The sequence below is a fragment of the Pogona vitticeps genome, chromosome 1 (assembly GCF_051106095.1).
Source record: "Pogona vitticeps strain Pit_001003342236 chromosome 1, PviZW2.1, whole genome shotgun sequence".
In the NCBI taxonomy this organism is placed as follows: Eukaryota; Metazoa; Chordata; class Lepidosauria; order Squamata; family Agamidae; genus Pogona; species Pogona vitticeps.
The window spans coordinates 69,829,505-69,848,489 of NC_135783.1; the positions used below are offsets into that span (position 1 = coordinate 69,829,505).

General features: G+C 41.3%; 2 protein-coding genes across 4 annotated transcripts in view; one reads left to right on the forward strand and one right to left on the reverse strand.

Moving 5' to 3' along the window:
* Window positions 1–6,571: 6,571 nt before the first annotated feature.
* GTF2H5 (general transcription factor IIH subunit 5) lies at window positions 6,572–9,774 on the reverse strand. 2 transcript variants are annotated; one of them, XM_020809599.3, is made up of 3 exons: window positions 9,639–9,774; window positions 8,453–8,508; window positions 6,572–6,911 (listed from the first exon to the last, which is right to left on the reverse strand). In XM_020809599.3, the coding sequence occupies exons 2-3, from the start codon at window positions 8,485–8,487 to the stop codon at window positions 6,731–6,733; spliced, it is 216 nt and encodes a 71-aa protein (XP_020665258.1). In that variant the 5' UTR covers window positions 8,488–8,508; window positions 9,639–9,774; the 3' UTR covers window positions 6,572–6,730. The 2 variants fall into 2 exon arrangements, with proteins under 2 accessions (XP_020665258.1, XP_020665266.1); XM_020809607.3 differs by having other exon boundaries at window positions 9,386–9,650.
* Window positions 9,762–18,985, forward strand: part of SERAC1 (serine active site containing 1) — a 35,946-nt gene continuing 26,722 nt past the window's right edge. For both annotated transcript variants that reach the window (XM_072994814.2, XM_078383218.1), the window contains exons 1-3: window positions 9,762–9,886; window positions 14,803–14,894; window positions 15,818–15,854. In XM_072994814.2, coding sequence (XP_072850915.2) covers window positions 14,804–14,894; window positions 15,818–15,854 — 128 coding nt within the window. In that variant the 5' untranslated portion in view covers window positions 9,762–9,886; window position 14,803. The remainder of the gene's footprint in view (window positions 9,887–14,802; window positions 14,895–15,817; window positions 15,855–18,985) is intronic.

Here is an 18,985-nt window from a genome sequence, read left to right on the forward strand (position 1 = left end):
TACCATCCAACAGGGTTCCTAATCATATGGATAGCCTATATCGCAGTTGTGTGAATAGATGCTTCTTTCAGACAAAGCATCTCTGGTTATTATCAAAGACAAGTCTCTAGCCAATACATATGTTGGGACCTATACTTGTTGGCAAATACTTCCTCAAAAACTGAAAACATTCAAGCATCAGCCATGCCAAATTATGTCAGGCACAACTAATAGCGCTTGAGTCCAGAGAAATCTGGAAAGGCTATTCTCCAGCTTTTTACATACTGCTTGTAATACCTGATTATCCGGCTTAATGATTGCTGAGCTGAACATCCTCCCTACCGAATTAGTTTCCTCTTATTTGTGTTCTAAGCATAATAATTGGAATAATACAGTACATAACATGCATAATAACAGACTATTTGCTTCATTAAGCTATCCTTCACAGACATATAATATTCAGAGTACATTGGGTAGCCTTTCATACTTGCATCATTCAGGTTACTGCTCTGTTCCCTCAGGATCATTGTCCCAAATCAACCAACTTGTTTTTGGCCTTCATGTATGGAAGCACTTATCTATTAAAACATTTCATTTTCCCCTGGGCAGGGAACTTCAGTGAACTTCAACAAGAACAAAGACAAACTGAAAAAGCAGCAGCCAGTCATCAGTAAGAAATTTTAAGAACAAAAATGTAATTGTGATTGTGACACCCCTTCATTGTACAGTGGTGCCCTGCTTGACGCCGAATCCGCTTTACGATGAGTTTTTTGCAACCGTTCCTATGGGGTTTTCCACTTTACGGATGATTGGTTCCCTGCTTCAGGAACCGATTTTTCACTTAACGATGGTTTTGAAACAGGTGATCGGTGGGTCGCAAAATGGCCACCCGCTGTGAAAATGGCTCCCCGCTGTGTTTAGCCACTGATTGTTCGCTTTACAGGCACTGGAAAATGGCTGCCCCATGGAGGATCTTCGCTGGACGATGAGGTATTTCCCCCATTAGAACGTATTAACCGGTTTTTAATGCATTCTAATGGGTCTTTTACTTTTGCTTGACGATTTTTACTGTACAGCGATTCTGCTGGAACGCATTATCATCATCAAGTGGGGCACCACTGTAGATGGGAGGTTCATAATTAGAGATGGGGGTATTCATATTTGAATATGAATATCCCCACATATACAAATATCCCCACATAGGTGGCGATAACAAGGGTCCAGCCCCATGGGTCTGAATAATCCACTCACTGATCCGCTGCTGCTGCGGATGCCGTGATTTTTCCAATGGCTTCGCCGATCGCAATCAGCTAACCACTCCTGGCAGGAGGTGGGAGGATAAGTCTCGCTGCAAGGTTGAAAAGTGCCTCGCAGTATCCTGTTCATGCCAGCGTAGCACAAAAATTACACCAACATAAATGGGCTGGGCAAAATGCCTGGCAACAAGGAATTGTTTTGCAATTGCACAGTTGGTCATGCATCTCCAGAACAGCTGACTGTGTAAGCTGCCAGCAGGAGTGCTTCAGAAATAGCACTTCTGGCTTGGTGCTCATGCAATTACCACAGGCATCGCCTCAAGTTGCAGGTGTGTAGTTGTGCAATAGAATTGTGGCCAGTGGTACTGACTGCCTTGGAAGGTAGTGTATTCTTCTTCATTTGAAGCTTCTAGGTGGAGGTTGGATGGCTACCTATTAGGTTTGCTTTCGCAATAGATTTCCTACGTCTGCAGGGAGCTGGGCTTGGTCACCTTTGGGGTCCCTTCCAGAATCTGGTTCTACGATTCTGTCATGAATATCTGTGTTTTGGAATATTTTCTCCATGTTAGATTCTACTTTAAAAAACAAGAAGGAATTTACAGCATTATACATTTATTTCCTGCCATCTGCTGGCGTACTTAGGGTTACCTGATTTAATTACTGCCTTTCGAAATATGACACATTTTCCATGGTATTTCTTTTTGCACTTTTATATGTACCCATCCTAGAAATATTAACAATGGTGTACACATGTGCCTTTGAGCCTAATGCAATATTGAAAAAGCAGAAATAGTATTATAATTTTATAACAGCCTATCTTCAGTGCCTCTCCTTTTTAATATTATAGTAAATAATGGCTATTGGATTCCTAAGTTTCTCAGAAAGTTATATTAATGATTACATGAAGTCCAAATCTTCCCAAGACCTATATTGTATTAATAACGTTTCAGAAAAGTGTTTCTCATATAAAAGTGTAATCTCCTGCATATTTTAACTAAGATTGCTGTAAAGCAAATCTTCATTCTTAGGTTTTAAGCTGCAATAGACCAGTGGTTCTTAACCTTTGTTACTCAGATGCTTTTGAACTGCAACTCCCAGAAACCCCAGTCAGGACAGCTGGTGGTGAAGGCTTCTGGGAGTTGCAGTCCAAAACTCCTGAGTAACCCAAGGTTAAGAACCAGTGCAATAGACTATACTTGGATTGAAACAATCAACAATAAGAAGAGACATTTGAGATGAAAGAATAAAGAAATAAGTAACTGAATGTTAATCACTGCTGTTAAGAAAGAATTGCTTCCCAAAAGAAACAGAATGAGGAGAAAAAGTAAAATTATATAATCAAACCCCCAAATCAATCCTTCTTTTGGAAGTACCTGGCCTTTGGCATATTCGCTCTACATTATTCTAGTTTTCATGGATGGAATACTTAGTTATGATCAGTTTGGGGCCAAATCCAGCTAAGGCGATATTCAGTCAAATCATATTGTTTCAACTGGAAAATTAGAGGGAGAGCCATGACAGGGTTAGCATTAAGGTTTGCAGTTGTGACAGGAGTAGCCCTAGGACACTACACACTGTCCAGTTAATTATGGAAGGGACTGGAAACATTTGGTCTTTCAGATGTTTTGGCCAATGGCTCATCACCTTCTAGGCACTGTGATGAATGGTAAGTTATAAACCAAGACATCTACAAGGCCAAACATTCCCAGCTCTGATAAATGGGACAGTTCTGCCATACTAAAGATATCTGAAGAACACATCCACACATCGGAAAACATCTTAAATTACGCAACACTTTAACTGCACAGATGTAGTTGAGCCTCTCTTTTGCACTTATAAATGTCCAATCCAAAATGCAATCAGCGCATGAAAGCAGTCTCAAAGAAGAAGTTACTCTACTACTCCAAAAGAAGGAGGAATGAACTAACTAAAAGAGACAGAATACAAGAGTCAGACACTGAACTATGGGATCCTTTGGTTCTATTGTAAAATGTGGTAAAAGCTCCTGTTTACTGGCATACTTTCTGAGCACCTAGATGTGTATTTGTGTTTTTGGATTATACTCCCAGAATTGCTCACAAAGCATGGTCAGTTGGAATACACATGTAAAAGATAGCTTATATATCACACTTTTATTTCAAAGTGACCAGCCTCTGAGATTACTAGAGGGACTGTTCTGATTTACAACAAAATAAAACTGAGCCTTCTCATTTGTGAAGTGCATAAAGCATCTGATTAAAATTCCATATTTAAAAATGAAAATTCAGATTTCTCCCATCTGCAAAAAAAGTTCAAAACATAAAATACTGCACAGAAAAACTGTAGTATGAGAATTATTAGCAAAGTAGTTCACTAAATGAAATGTTGAATGTTTACCTAGAGTGATAGAACCATAAACCTGTTAAGCTGGAAGGGACCACACAAGGTTCCATCTCCCTGCTGAAGCAGAAAATCTACAACTAAAGCATCCCTGACAGGGAGCAATCCAACTTATGTTTAAAAATCACCCATGAAGGAAAGTCCACCACCTTCCCAAAGCAGTTCATTCTCCTGTTGAGCTCCACCTAACAGAAGTTCCTCCTAACATTTACTCTATATCTACCTTCTTGTAACTTGAATTTTAGTCCTATCATCTGGAAAAAAGCATGCTCCCTCTCTCATATGACAGCTATTCAAATATTTTAAAACAGTTATATATTACCTGCCAGTCTTTACTTCTGCAAGATAAACATACCCAACTCCCACAAACTTTCACCATGGAGTAGCTTCCATATATAATTTCCGTTGTCCTCCTCTGGACATGTTCCAGATTTAAATCAAATGCCTCCCATCCACAGACTGACAACACAGCTCTAAACATCTCAGTTTCACTATACAATAGGAACATAGAGATTGTTAAGCACGTTTGAAAATGGTGGGCCAGATAGGCGGGGTATAAATTAAATAAATAATAATTAGTAACTATACTACGACAATAACTACCTAACAATGTGTATGCTTTTAATTTAGTGGGGAAACATTTGGCCCAGCAAACGTTTCCACAAGTGATGCATGCTAACCTTATTACAGCCAATATTACAAAAACTTGTTTAATTCTTTCCCCTGCTGTTTTTTTCATTTCATACATAAGCTATAACAATGTTTATTTACATAATAATCTAATGAGACATACAGTACTTGTAAATCACCTGAAAAATGGATAAGATCCAATGTAACATATTCTGATTTAGGAACTGAGACACATACACAAATATATATATTCAAGGTCAAGGATACGTACAACTGTGAGGAGATTGATGAATTGGAGCACGAAACATTGGTGGACAACATTTGAGTAGAAATCACCTGGAGAAACCTGGGTAGCTACATAAGCAGCTTTCAGATGAGCCAGGATTTAGGACGGTCATGTGAAAGAAATGGAAGGAGAGACAAATCACCATGGAAGATTACAAAGAAGTAGCCAATAATGTTAAAAAGGAGGTTAGGAATACTGAACTCAAAATGAGCTCAAGTTTGCAAGATAAATTAAAAATAACAAAAAGGGTTTTTAAGCTATGCTTAATGCAAGAGCCCAGAAAATGTAGGTCTGCTACATGGAGAAAACAGAAATATAAGTGAATGCAGAACTGTTAAACACCTATTTTGTCCATGTCTTCTCACAAATGCAAAACAGAATCAACCTAGTGCAGGTAGAATAAAGTAGGAAGGAAGTAGGCTGCTGCCCAAGAAAGGCAAAGAGGTGCTAAGAGAACATGTAGCTGCTTTAAACGAGTTCAAGCCCCCTGTGCCAGACAATCTGAATGCCATGGTATTAAAGGAACTTGCAGATGTATTTTCAGAGTCTGTCTTTAATTCTTATGAATTTTTGGAAAACAAGTGAGTCCCTGCCAATTGGATGTGAACAAAACCAGGGTGGAAAATAAGATCCAGGCTCCTGTCAACCAGTTAGCTTAACATCAATACCAGAAACGTAATCTAGATCATTAAACAGTCAGTCTGTGATCACTTAGATAATACAATGGCTGCAAAGACCCAGCATGAGTTTCTAAAAAATGAGTCATGCCAGATTAATATTGTCTTTTTTTAATGAGTCAGGTGCTTGGTAGATGAAGAGAATGCTGTGTATGTATCTTGATTTCAGAAAGACTTTTGAAAAGGTCACTCATGATATTCTAGCAGCCAAACTGATAAAAAGTGAGCTAGATGATGCTATTATTACGTGTCTTGACACCTTGTAATACCCAAAGAGTGCTCACCAATGGTTCCTTGTCATTCTAGAGAGAAGTGACAAGTAGAGGTGCCATACGGGCTGGTCTACAAAACTGTTGTCTTCTTTATAAAGGAGAATTACAGAGAGTAATTGAATATGAACAGTGATCCTCCACCACGAGAGCCTAATCTACTCACACCAGCAATCCTGAAATCATTGCTGGCAACATTCACTTTATTAGCTATCATCAAAACTGCCAAACTTTCCTATACTAAGATACTGTAATCAAAAAGAATACAGGACATGTAAATTAATACACAGTTCATTTATTATAGGGACAATTGTGATAAACGGGAGGAGAGCATAGAAGCTCTCGTTGGAGTGCCATCCACCTGTAAAATATCTAAAGAGGTGCAGACCACTCCACCGCCAATCCCTCGAGAAAGAGTACACCAGGGAATAGACACCCGGGAGCTGGAAGCAAACCTACGGGGTCTGACCGTGGTGACGCAGACGGAAGGAGAATTGGCGGGAAGAGAAGAGTGGGGGAGGTCCATAGTAGAGGCAGGAATAGGAGTTATAAATAGGGAGCACGACAGTATACCAGGGGGTTGGGAACTCATCTGAGTCGAGGATCCGTGGACTGGGAAATGGGAAAGGATTAAAGTCCCACGGGAAGAAGCAGACTACCGTCGGAGAAAGGGGCTACCTCAGCAGCCGTCTTACTGGGGAGAATCTGAGGTGAGAGAATGGAGGAGAAGGTTGAGGGAGGAAAGGGAAGCAGTGGCCCAGAAAGCAGAGGAACGCTGGGCATGGCATGCGGAGGAGGCACAGAGGATGGCGTACCTCCAGGACCGTGGGGTCCCTTCGAGAGAGAGGGAGAACCGCTTTGGAGAGAGGAGGGAGATGAAGAGACACTACCGTTATTAAGAGGTGACAAAGAGAAGCCTGCTGTTCCCAGTTATGACCCGTTTTTACCTAGACCATGGGAGGCTAAGACTCTGAATCCCTTTGACTCTGATCTTTGGTTGCCCTTACTGCACCCATTAGTACCGCAAGAGACGTTACAAAAGGACACCTTAAAAGAAGTTTTATCGTTGACTAACGAAATAAACACCAGTTTGGATTTCAGTTTTAAAAAACTGTTTTATTTGAGAAACAGTCGGAGGCTAATATCAAACCCTCACAACCATGTCTATCCAATATGCATCAGATCAGTTAGCAAAAACTTTCAATTCCATATCTATTGACTGCAGTGTGGCACAGGAAGATATGTCCACACTTTCTATTTCTGTGTAATGGGAAAAGAGTTCTGGTCCATTAACTCTCCCACTCTTTCCTGCAGGAAATTAATCATCTCAGCTAACACGAAGACATGTGTTTCATCCAAGTCTTGTATGATGAATTTCTTCCCCAGGGCATTTGACTCATCCAAGTACAAGAGGAACTGCTTCATGGCTGGGTCACTGGGGAGACATGAAAAAAACTATGATCAAATCAGATGATACCTTGATGAATTAAATTTACAAACCTTTGGAATAATTTAACTGCAGAACTGTTCAGAAGGAGAGCTATTTCACTTGTGGTTAGTTATCTTTTAGTCATGAAAACTGATCAGCCTTTAGAATTACTGAGCAGTAAAAACTACCTGTAATTGTAAAGTTTATTATTTTTAAAAAAGCCAAATATAATTGTTAGCTCCAACTAGAGTAACTCAACTTAGTGAATAGGACTTTGTTAAATGAATACTTAAACCTCACTGATGTAATGGGACTTTTGGTTGGGATCAACAATTGATTTTAGCTTATAGTTACAAGTATATGGTCAACCCTCCCCACATATCCAAATACTATATAACTAAAATTAAGTAAAAAATTGCTAATGGAATAAGAAAAAATAGCCAAAATTAACCTATAAAAACAGGACTTCAGGTTAATTTTGGCATGTTTGTATCAAGTTTTAAAATCACACTCTGCCTTTTCCACCATTAAAACAAACCCAATGAACACTTGCAGTTCTCCCAAACACCACTGGGAGCAGTTTCCTTTGTTCTTGAAAGGCCAGTATAATGGCAACAAAGTGAGTGATACATGGAGATGAAAAACATCTCTTTAAACAACTTGGGGCTGCAGCTCCTAGGGTTCCGGCAAATTGTAGGAGTTGCAGTCCAAAAGGAACAAAACTCTCACTCCCACTGTGACATAGAATATCTGTCAACTGTATAAAGTGGAAGGTAGTTATATTTGATACTTCAGGTGAGTAAAGAGAATTTGCAAATGCAGTTTTAAAAATAATTAATTTAATTATCCATAAAAAGGAATTCCATTATTATTTTTATATACTATCAATATTTTGATAATGAGCTTCGTGTAGTAACGTTTTTTTAAAAAAATTGGAAGCTGGGCGATTAAGTTTATTTTAATTAATTAATTAATTAATTAATTAATTAATTAATTAATATGCCGCCCACACTACCCAAAGGTCTCTGGGCGGCTTACAGCATCCAAAATACAACAAAGATATGCAACAATTAAAATACAATTAATATATATATAAAATTGCCATCGGACCCACAGCTAATATTATTTCAGTTAAAAGCCTTCTGGAACAGGAAGGTTTTGACCTGGGGCCGAAATGTCATCAGTGTCTGCACCAGACGAATCTCAGTCGGGAGGGCATTCCATAGTCTGGGGGCAGCTGCCAAAAAGGCCTTGTCTACAAGCCGTCCCTCTTACCTCCTTGAGGGACGGCTCTTCCAAAAGGGCCCCCTGGCTAGATCTTAACTGCCGGGTAGGCTCATATGGAAGTTCTTGCATTAGATATTCATTGGCTAAAATCCAGTTGCAAAGTTACACCATTGAGATAACTTTTGGGAGCAAACTACAATGTCACAAATATTGGCAGACCTTATCTCTTCCAAAGGTTAAGCTATTTACATAACTACACAAGATTTTAGCCTTATAGGCTAAATAGAATAGGACGGCATTGCAATTAGGTTACTGCTTACCATTCTATAAGTACTCCTTTCAGAACATTCACCATCTTCTCAACAAAGTCAGGTACCTAAACAAAATAATAAAAACATCAAGAATAAAATGTCTATTTTTAAAGCCACAATTATAAACTGAATGAAAATGGTGACATATCAGAGTTTAACTTCCGTATCTATGGAAGTACAACTTAATGAATGCAATGCAATTTATTTTGAAGTAGATATGCACAGAATCACAGTCAAAGATCAAGAACAAATTATTAGATCACAGCTACAGTACAACTCTGAATAAGACTCTGAATACATACCAGCATTTACATTACACAGCTTAGCCCTTAATATACAAGCATCAATTTAAAGGGAGAAAGTCTGTAAATTAGAGGTACAAACACATACCACACAAACGTAGCTGTAGTTTCTCTTAGCTGTTTCTATTTCATACCAGTGTTATTGTCCCTGCAGAGGTGATCTCCCTCCAAGCATCTTTTTGCTTATTTCTAGCACAATCCCACGCCCACTGACCTTGACATAATGAACTCGAAAGACCCTACTTTTGAACAGACTCGTGTTGTACTGTATCCTACTGCACGCAGCATTACTGTAGTACCTTAAGAGGCAAATAAATGAAAGGCTAAACTCTTGGCATACTAAAAGTCACCATGACTTTCCGTTGCGTTTAAGTTCTTGAGGTGTTATGTGAAAACTAAGCAGAACAAACAAATTAATATTGTGGTAGGCTACACTCCCTCAGATTCACCAAAGCCTGAATTTTCGCGACAACAATCACCTCATCCGATAGACTGAATCCGAAACCACAGCTCACGTTTCTTTTAAGGCTGCGTTTGTTGAAACAAACCAATTCAGCAAGTCTGGCTTATAAATACATAACTGCATCTTTGCATACAAAACTGAACAACAATCATAAAAAAAGATACAGGACGAACATACCTTTTGAAAAGAAAAAGACCCCCGTCCCACAGTCCCTCCAAAGTGGGTAGAAACGTTTTCATGATTCAGAATTCACCACCGCCTTTGTCTTTCCCACCAAAATCAAGAGATAATACCAGCAAGAAGCGTCGGAAAGGAAACGATGCAGAATGAGTGAAAGGGGGGGAGCCGGGGGGGAGTAAGAAAGAGAAGGACCAACGGCTATTTTGTCCGCGGGAAGGAAGAGAAAACGAACAAACACAAAACCACTTACGCTTCACTCGACGAGTGGCGTCGCCTTGACAACGAGAAAGCCCGGCAGCTTCGGCTCCGCAACCGGAAGCAGCGCGAGCAGAACAGCCGCACAACGGGAAGTGGCCTTCACAAGGGCGCATGCGCCGTTCTCAGTCTCTCGCTCGGATTGGGTGAAGCCCAATGGCTGCGCGTGCGTCGTGAGCTTTGGAAAACGTCACGCCGGAGCTTGTAGGCGGTCCGGAGAGGCGGTGGCGGCGGCGTTGACAGGTGGGTCGGGGAAGGGAAGGGGCGACGGGAAGGGAGTGGGAGGCCCCGGGTGGGCCGAGGCGGCCGCTCTAGGCCGCTGTTCGTGTGTGGTGGTGAAGTTAGGGCTCCGAAGGAAGCCGAAGGCGAGATCGGCTTCGGAAGGCAGATACGGGACTGTAGGCGGCTGGACGCTGTCTTTGCTAGACATCGTCACCCCCGTAATTGTATGTGAGAGGGGGGAGATTTCTTCGGCAGGATTATTTGGATCGAAATATCGCGAACGTAAAATTAAGGAACTGTAGTAAATAAGAATGTATTCGTCTGCGATATTTCGCTTTCAACCTGAATGAATTCATTCTTCTGAGTAATTCTTTCCTCTGAGTAAATGTTCGAAAGTGGTTTCCACGCCTACGGATTGGGTTGTGTGTTTTTTTATTCATACTTGCGTAGCAGCAAGTAATCTGGTTTATAAAGTTGATTTACGAGGCACTACAAAAATGAGGTACTACCTTCAGGAAATTCGTTCTTCTTGAAATCACAGATCATCCCGCCTTTTGGGATAAGGCATCTTTTGCCCAGTTCATGAGCTGTTCATTTGCCAAAAATGATTAACCCCCCCCCGCACACAATTTTCAGGATGAGGGGGAGTCTTGTGTATGGGAAACCTGCATTTCTTTGTCTTCATTATCTTCTACTGTAAGTTTTTCCCTATAGGGTCAGATTTGGAGGCCAATGGACACCATAACTCTCAACATCGATATCTAGTCCAAATATCTTCACAGCATTGATATTCTGCTACTACTTTGTCCTCTACTGAAATTTTAAAAAGTTCCTCTCATAAGTCTGTAGAACATGCAGAACGCCAAGATAAAGAATCTGATACAGTACTAGCAAACTTTCCTTATCGCTATCTGATGTACAGTCTGATTAATCTCAGGAATCAATGGCTACTTTAATATCTACTCCTGAATCAGATGTAGGTGATGCACACCCATCCTCCGCATCACAAAACATTAACTCATACATGGATCTTATACTTTGTCTGGCTAAATCACATCGTGGAATATTCAGAGATCTCGCCCCCTCCTTCCAGATGAGTTCAGTTCTACAATCAGATTAACAAGGATGTGTTAGCACATCCCCATGTTGCTCTCACTCTTAGATCTAAGGAGTCCTGTACTAAGCTCTCTGCTTTGAAACTGATATCCAGAACATTACCCTCTACTTCTTTGTCCTACTATCACTCTCACACAAAAATCTCTGTTCACACGGTACAGAAACTGCTAGGGTTGATGGCATCTGTGATGGCTGTGGCGTCACACAGGAGAGTAAAGCTCAGATCTCTTTAGGCATATTTGATGTCTTTCAACCCACTGAGAGAGTCCACATCAAAGAAATTGACTGTTTCCCTAGAGCTCAGCCAGTAACTTCACTGGTGATCCTATGTCCAGAATATCTTGATGGGAAAACTATTCAAGATGCTGAGATCAAAGGTGCAACTAACCAGTGATGCCAGTCTCCTGGGGTGGGGTGCTCACTGCTGTGGTCAGACACAGAAAAAGAGGTGCACATGAAGAGACTGGAGCTTTTGGTAGTGTTCCAACCCCTTTTGATAAGCCAGTACAAGTGGTCACTAACAGCACAACGTTTATATACTACATCAACAAATGTGGAAACTCACTCTCCCCTCCTGTTGCTTCTCACAGTTCACCTCCTGAAGTGATGCCTGGAGCACCATATTTTTTCTATCAATCCACATGATCAGATAAGGCAAAAATATTGTGGGCTCTCAACAGGTTAATGGTTCAAGATCACATATGGGAATTGGTGGAGGATAACAGTTGCACTGTCAGTGCAGCAACCCTCAAATAGACCTTTTGCTATGGAAAACAACACAAAGGGTCAATATTATTCTTCCTGCACGGTAAAGGTGTCAACTCCTTGCAGGATGCCTTCATGATTTAGGACATCTCTACCTTTTTTCACCATTGCCACTGATAAACAAAGTGTTTGTAAAGCTGTGTCAAGAAAACATTATCCTTGTAACCTGAATGCCACATGCAGCCATGGTTTGCCATTCTAAAGGGATAGTGGTTTCCTTCAGGCATCTCTGCTACCGCCCTTGTCTGTTATCTCAGAAGGAAGGGACCATCCTTCAGCAGGATATACAAACCTTGAAACTAATAGCATGACACATTCACCACAAATAAGGAAGATTTTGCAGGAGTCTAAAAAACCATCAACTAGAAAGACTTGCAAGTGTAAATGGAGACTTTTCCCTCCCTTGTAGCATCTATAGGGGAAATGAATTTAAAATCCTCCTTACATATGATGCTTCAGTTTCTTTTGCAGTTGAAAGAGTCAGGATTATGACTTTCAGCAGTTAAGGTCTGTTTATCTGCTATAGTTTCTAAACAACTCCCTGGTTCTGTGGCATCTCAGCTATTTAAAAATCTTATTTTGAAGACATTTCTCCAGTGGTTACAGAACACTTCCGGATGTCAAACAACTGCCACTGCAATAGCCTCTGTCCCTCATACTTAATTAGGTAATGTCTTCTTTTGAGCGCCTGTCTACAATGGATGTTACAGAACTGTTTTTCTAGCAGCTATCACTTCAGCACTTTGGACAAGTGAAATCACTGTTCTGAGGCACAGTCCACTGTCCCTTCAATTATTTAAGGATAAGGCTATGGCATTCCCTGACCTTTCATTCCTCCCTGAAATAATCTCAAAGTTTCATCTCAATCCGTTACCCTTTCTGTTTTTTCCCCATTGCCTCAATCTAACCTGGAGCAAATGTTGCATACTTTGTATGTATGCAGAACCTTAACCTTCTACATCTCTAGGACTTGAAATATTAGAAAGACTGACCAGCTGTTTGTAACTTACCAGACTTCCAAATTGGGGACTCAAATTACTTCCCAGCACTTATTCAGAATGGGTCGTCAGTACAATTAAGCTCTGCTGCTAATTGGCAAAGAGACCGCGACTGGATCATTTGAAAGGACACTTGACAACAGCTGTCTCCTTCTCTACAGCTTTTCTTAAGGGGATCTGGTTGGAAAATATATGTAGAACGGTAACATGGTCACAGATGTTGGCCTTTGCTGAGCATTACAAAATTGATGTCAGAAGTAAAATGGATGCTGTGCTTGGCATGGCGGCGATATCCTCCATTATGGTGTGATAACCCACCAGCCAGTGAGTTTGCTGTTCACCCATTTGCGTGATTCACAAATTCCATGAAGAAGAACTATAGTTATTTGAGTGATCATCCATGAATTCACACTACCCACACAACCTCCCCTTAGTCTGCCATGTCAGTTATCGAGCATGGGTAGACATGAGGAACTGAGGTATTTGGGTGCACTGCATGGGTGTGCGCTGTGGAAGGGATACTTACTAACTTTTGCTTCAGCTCTCAAAAGTTCCGAAGGCTATTGTGCAGGTGTGGAATAATGATTACTCCTCCTCTGCACACACTTTTCATGATGAGGGGGAATCCTGTATATTGTGCATGGGAAAACCTGCATTGGTTGGCATGTAATCAATGTGAAACGGTATATGCCCTATCTGTCTTGCGTGCAAAAGTCATGTGTCACTTGAGAATTTGCACAGGCACATAAACATTCAGGACCATTTATCCATCCATACCTCTCCAAACACTTAGATTACAAAATCGCAACAAATGTGTTTGAAAAAGTGGGGTCGAGTACATAAAAGCTTATCCCAGATGAAACTCTTAGTCTTTGAGGTGCCAAAGAACTCTAGGTGTTTTTGCTGCAACAGAGTAACCATAGCTACTTTCTTGAAACATGTGCCTCCTCATAGGGGATTCAGCAACATAGTAGGTGCTCTTAAAAACACTATAACATATAATAGTAAAAACAATCAGGCAGATAATGACATTAAATATGATTTAAAATACTTTAAAAACATTTTCCTGAATTCAGTCAATGTAGTGTGTCCCTATATGTCCCAAGTCAGTGAAAACCCTGCCATAAAGGAAGATCTTTGCCTGCCAGCAGGACGATGGATTGTGACAACTTGGCTTCCCAGGGAAGTGCATTCCACAGCCTAGAAGCAGTCATTGAAAAGGCCCTCTCTTGTTTTCTCGTGAAATGAACCTGGGAATGGAGTCAAGAGAAGCCCCCCGCTCCCGAAGACCTTAAAAGCCAGGACAGCTGATATTGCTTGATATGGCCTCTCAGATAGCCTGTACTCGAGATGTATAATGCTTTATGACCAGCACTTTGAATTGGGCCTGTAAACAGACTCACAACCAGTTTAAGTGTTGTAGTAGGGACTTATAATGCTCTCCATAAACTGTGTCGGTTAGCAGTCAGTAGAAATGCGTTCCTTTGAGTATTAAGTAAATCTGGAGTATAAGAGTGAATTGTTTCTCCACTTTCAATGTAGAAAAGAGTTTCTTCAGTTATGAGAAGGTTGAAAACTCTTGTGTCTTTCTTCCCATTTGTTATTGAAAGGGAATGGCAAACTTTGTACACAGTGACATCTTTAATCTTCCCTTCGATGTACATTCCAAATACCTCCAGTTTGCAGAATCCCAGTTAATGGTCATAATCCAGAACAAAGTTCATAAGTTTCCTGAACAATGTTATGTTTTTCCTGCAGTATCTATAGTACAGCCATTCCAGACAGCTGACAAGTGGACTAGTACATTTATTTATTTATTTATTTATTTATTTATTTATTTATTCATTTATTCATTCATTCATTCATTCATTCATTCATTCATTCATTCATTCATTCATTCATTCATCTTATATGCCACCCACTCTACCCAAATGTCTCTGGGCGGCTCACAATTAAAATACAATAAAAGATAAAACTATTAAAACACAATTAAAATACATGTGAGAGAGTGGTTGTATGTAGACTGACCTGCTAAATTACTGTTTTGTACCTTTACAGAATGTCGCTCGTGGCTTATTGTGGTATTTGCTGTAGAAAGATAGGAACGTTTGGTTCAGCTCAGAAAACTGACCAGTCCTGGAAAGATTTCAGTAAGTTCAATTCTATGACAACTAGTCTAATGGAAGAATAGCATTGATTATTTTACCTGAAACTTACCAGCTGGAGTTTGGCTGCAACTCCCTTCTCAGCCTCTCCATGGGATGTCATGATGTTGAACAGGATCATGAGACAGTTGTCCTGATAATATTTGTTTGGGTGACTTTCTATCCCCATTATATAGGCCTGGACAGGAGACAGGGCCGTTGCTAGAATTTTTCCTGGGTTGGGGCACAAAACTGTATGGTGGCATGTTAACATAATGTGCATGCATAGTGCACACCACTTAAAAATGGGGTGTCTGCCTATGCACCTAAAATAATGAGTACATTTAGTGTCTCCTTGTTCTAAACACTCGTGTTAAAGAGTTCTTGCGTAAGATGGTAAATGATTGGAAATATAAACCAAGATTGACCTATTTTATTAATGTTTTCATCTCCTACTTTCTGAAGCAAGGAATGGCCATGGGAAAAATATTTGTGTATTCATGGGTATTTCTCCACCATATGCTGCAACAGGAGCAGATGAGATATCTTGACATTTCTTGATCCCACACTTCACTACTACATCATTGGTCCTTACCACTTTTCATTTCTTATCAACCAAATAATGATCTCTTTATATGTCTGCCTCATTAATTTTGAGTCATTATGTATGAATTACTTACTGAATTAAACAATGGCCAAAATCCAGCTGGAGAAACCTTGCAAATATGGGCAATATGTCAGCAATTTCCCCCCTTTTGCTGGTTCCTGCTCACTTTCCCAGTTTTGTGCCAATGTGATGTCACACAAAAAATGAGCTGGTTGGTGTGCATGATAACTCTTATGCAACCACCCTTATTTCTGTTATAATATATTTCTACTAAAGTCTACCTTTGTGCATGTCTACTGACACTGAGTTTTTAATTTTTAAGGAAAAATTGCAAAGATAACAGGCTCACTTATTCTGGGGTAAGTTTTAACAGCACACTGATTTTGTTATTAGAGCTAACACCAAAATAGCACAATTGTATTTTTATATATAATTGGAGAATAATGCCTGTGATGTCAGTTGTATTAATTTTTGGCTGTCATTGTGACTGTTTGTAAACTCCCTTGAGTAAAATCCCATGAGTATCATTCTAGTATAAAAATATGTATAAAGCAGGGTTGGGTACCTTACACAGACATGTAAAAACAACAGAAATAAATTTATGACCAATTGAACCATGCAAACAAACTGCATTGGAAACACAAATAATTATCAAAGGTAAAGTTTAATTTTGGAGGGACATGGTGGTGCTGCGGGCTAAACCGCAGAAGCCCGTGCGGCAGGATCAGAAGACCAAGCAGTCGTAAGATCGAATCCACGCAATGGAGTCAGCGCCCGTCGCTTGTCCCAGCTCCCGCCAACCTAGCAGTTCGAAAGCATGCAAATGAAAGTAGATGAATAAGGACCACTTCGGTGGGAAGGTAACAGCGTTCCGTGTCTAAGTCGCACTGGCCATGTGACTACAGAAGATTGTCTTCGGACAAACGCTGGCTCTATGGCTTGGAAACGGGGATGAGCACCGCCCCCTAGAGTCAAACATGACTGGACAAAAATTGTCAAGGGGAACCTTTACCTTTACCTTTAAAGTTTAATTTATTATTTGGAATTTAGGAAACTCAGAAGCAAAACAACTACCGTTTTTTTCCGTCTACATGACACTACTTTTTCCTAAAATCATTACCCTAAAAATTGAGGGGCATCTTTTACACGAAGTAAGCTGAGATAGGTGAGAAGAGAACAAAATGGCACATACCTTACCTCTGTAAACAGACTCCCTTCAGCCACAAGGCTGAGTTTCCTACAGTGAGGAGACTTATGGTACTGATGTCAGTTGACTCTGAACAAACCAACTGGAACACACCTCCTTGGAGGTGGAGCCTTTAGGCTCAAGATTCAACAAAGACAAAATGTCCGAAATTCTGAGCTCAGAGGCTGAATCCTCAAAGCTAAGTTTTCTTAATTTTGGGGTTAGAAAATGGGGGGGTATCTTATAAATGGGGGCATGTTATAAACAGAAAAATATGGTAAGTCAAACTTTGGAAAATCTTCATGGGTTTTTCCATTTGCACAACTTGATACATGACCAGAAAAGTGACTAGCAACTTGTTTAGTTACAGTGATGCCTTGAGTTGCGAACTTAATCCGTTCTGGAATGATAGTTGTAACAAAGGTGGTTTGGAACTCAAAGCACCATTTCCTATAGGAATACAGTGGTGCCTCGCATAACGAGCGCACCGTATAACGAAGAATCCGCATAGCGATCCCTTCTCCGGGATTGCTAATGCGGAGGCATAGCGTCGGTCCCTATGGGAAAAACTCGCTTACCGAAGACGGGCCGACGGGTGCCAGGAAGGAGCCGCTGCCGCAAGAGTGATGCGGGGCCGCGCTGGCCGGGAAGGAAGGCAGGTGGCGAGGCAGGCAGGCGAAGGCAGGGAAGCCACGCACTCGCGCATCCTCCCCCCCACTTTCCCTCTTCCTCCTCGTCCTTCTCCTGACGCCCCCAGGAAGGAAGGAAGGCGGCGAGGCAGGCAGGCGAGTGCAGGGAAGCCACGTGCTCGTGCGTCCTCCCCCCCACTTTCCCTCTTCCTCCTCATCCTTCTCCTGACGCCCCCGGGAAGGAAGGCAGGCGGCGAGGCAGGCAGGCGAAGGCAGGGAAACCGCGCACTCGCGTGTCCTCCCCCCACTTTCCCTCTTCTCTTGCCGCCGCCCCCCCAAGCCTCCCACTGAGTCGGGTGATCAGCTGTTCGGCGGTTCTAAAATGGCCGCCGGACGCCCGAAATGGCCGCGCGCAGCGTTTTCACGCCCTCCCCTCGCTTACCGAGGGCGCGAAAATGGCTGCTGCTATGGAGGAAACTTTGCTGAATGGTAAGTTTAGGGCCCATTGGAACGTATTAAATGATGTTTAATGCGTTCTAATAGGCTTTTACGTTCCGTTTAGCGACGATTTCACATAGCGAGGGTTAATCCGGAATGGATTAACCTCGCTATGCGGGGCACCACTGTACATTGAAACGCGATTAATCTGTTCTGGCCGACACCCACACCCACACACACTAAAAAACACACTGCAAGACCCATCAAAGTACAGAAACATAACCCTCCCACAATCAAACAAACTCATTCCAGCAGGGACTAAAAAATACACTGCAAGACCCATCAGAAATGCGATTAATCTGTTCCGGCTGAACCCCCCCCCAAAAAAAAAACACTGCAAGACACATTGAAGCACAGAAACATAACCCGCCCCACCCAGCCCAAACCCGAGCAGCCACAGAATTAAAAAAAACCATTCCAGCAAACCCCCGCCCAGCCCAAACCCATGCTGCAAAACCCCAGTACTAACCCAGAACAGGCAGTCTCTCTGTTTTAAAAAAAGAAAGTCAAAAAGCAAAAACAAAAGCAGTACCAGGCAGTCTGAAGCCTCCTCCAAATGTAGACTCTAACCGCTGGGGCAAAGGACCTACGGAGAAGCAGCCTCTTCACCGACCAACGGTTAGCTGTTTTTTCTGATCGTATCTCAAAGCTCCAGTTGCAAGTCAAAGCAGAGTTTTGCGACTGGGGCTGAGCATAACTCGATTTGGTTGCTAGACGGGATGGTCATAAGTCGAGGCATTACTGTAGTGGTAATTTGCCACTGCAATTTGCACAGTTATACATATGCCAATGTCAACTCCCAATAGGATCTGGCCAATAGTTTATATATATTTTTAAATTAATCGGTTAAAACAAGTGGGATTAATGTGATTCAGGGACCACATGCAGACCCAAGGACAAGACTGTAGCCCTAGTGCTTTTCCTGGACCTTCTCCTCCTTTCTCAAAATATAAGAAATTAAAATTGCTAATGCTGAGAACCTTGGAGTAATGGTTATCTCATTAAACAGAGCACAGGGTCTTCCATGAGAATGTGGACAATTAGTTGGTTGGTCTCCCGCATCCTAAATCCAGAAGTGAACTTATGGTCACTTCCATGTTTTAAAATGAAAAAGAATGAATTGAGCTTTTGGAGGAGTACATCCTCTACTAAAGTTGGCAGCCTTCATTGATGACAT

Bases quoted from the DNA above. Each gene is read 5' to 3' on its own strand.
- GTF2H5 (XM_020809599.3), bottom strand. From the start codon at position 8,487: ATGGTGAATGTTCTGAAAGGAGTACTTATAGAATG. The intron at 6,912-8,452 runs GTAAGCAGTAAC...ATGTCTCCCCAG, and splicing joins AAAGGAGTACTTATAGAATG to TGACCCAGCCATGAAGCAGT.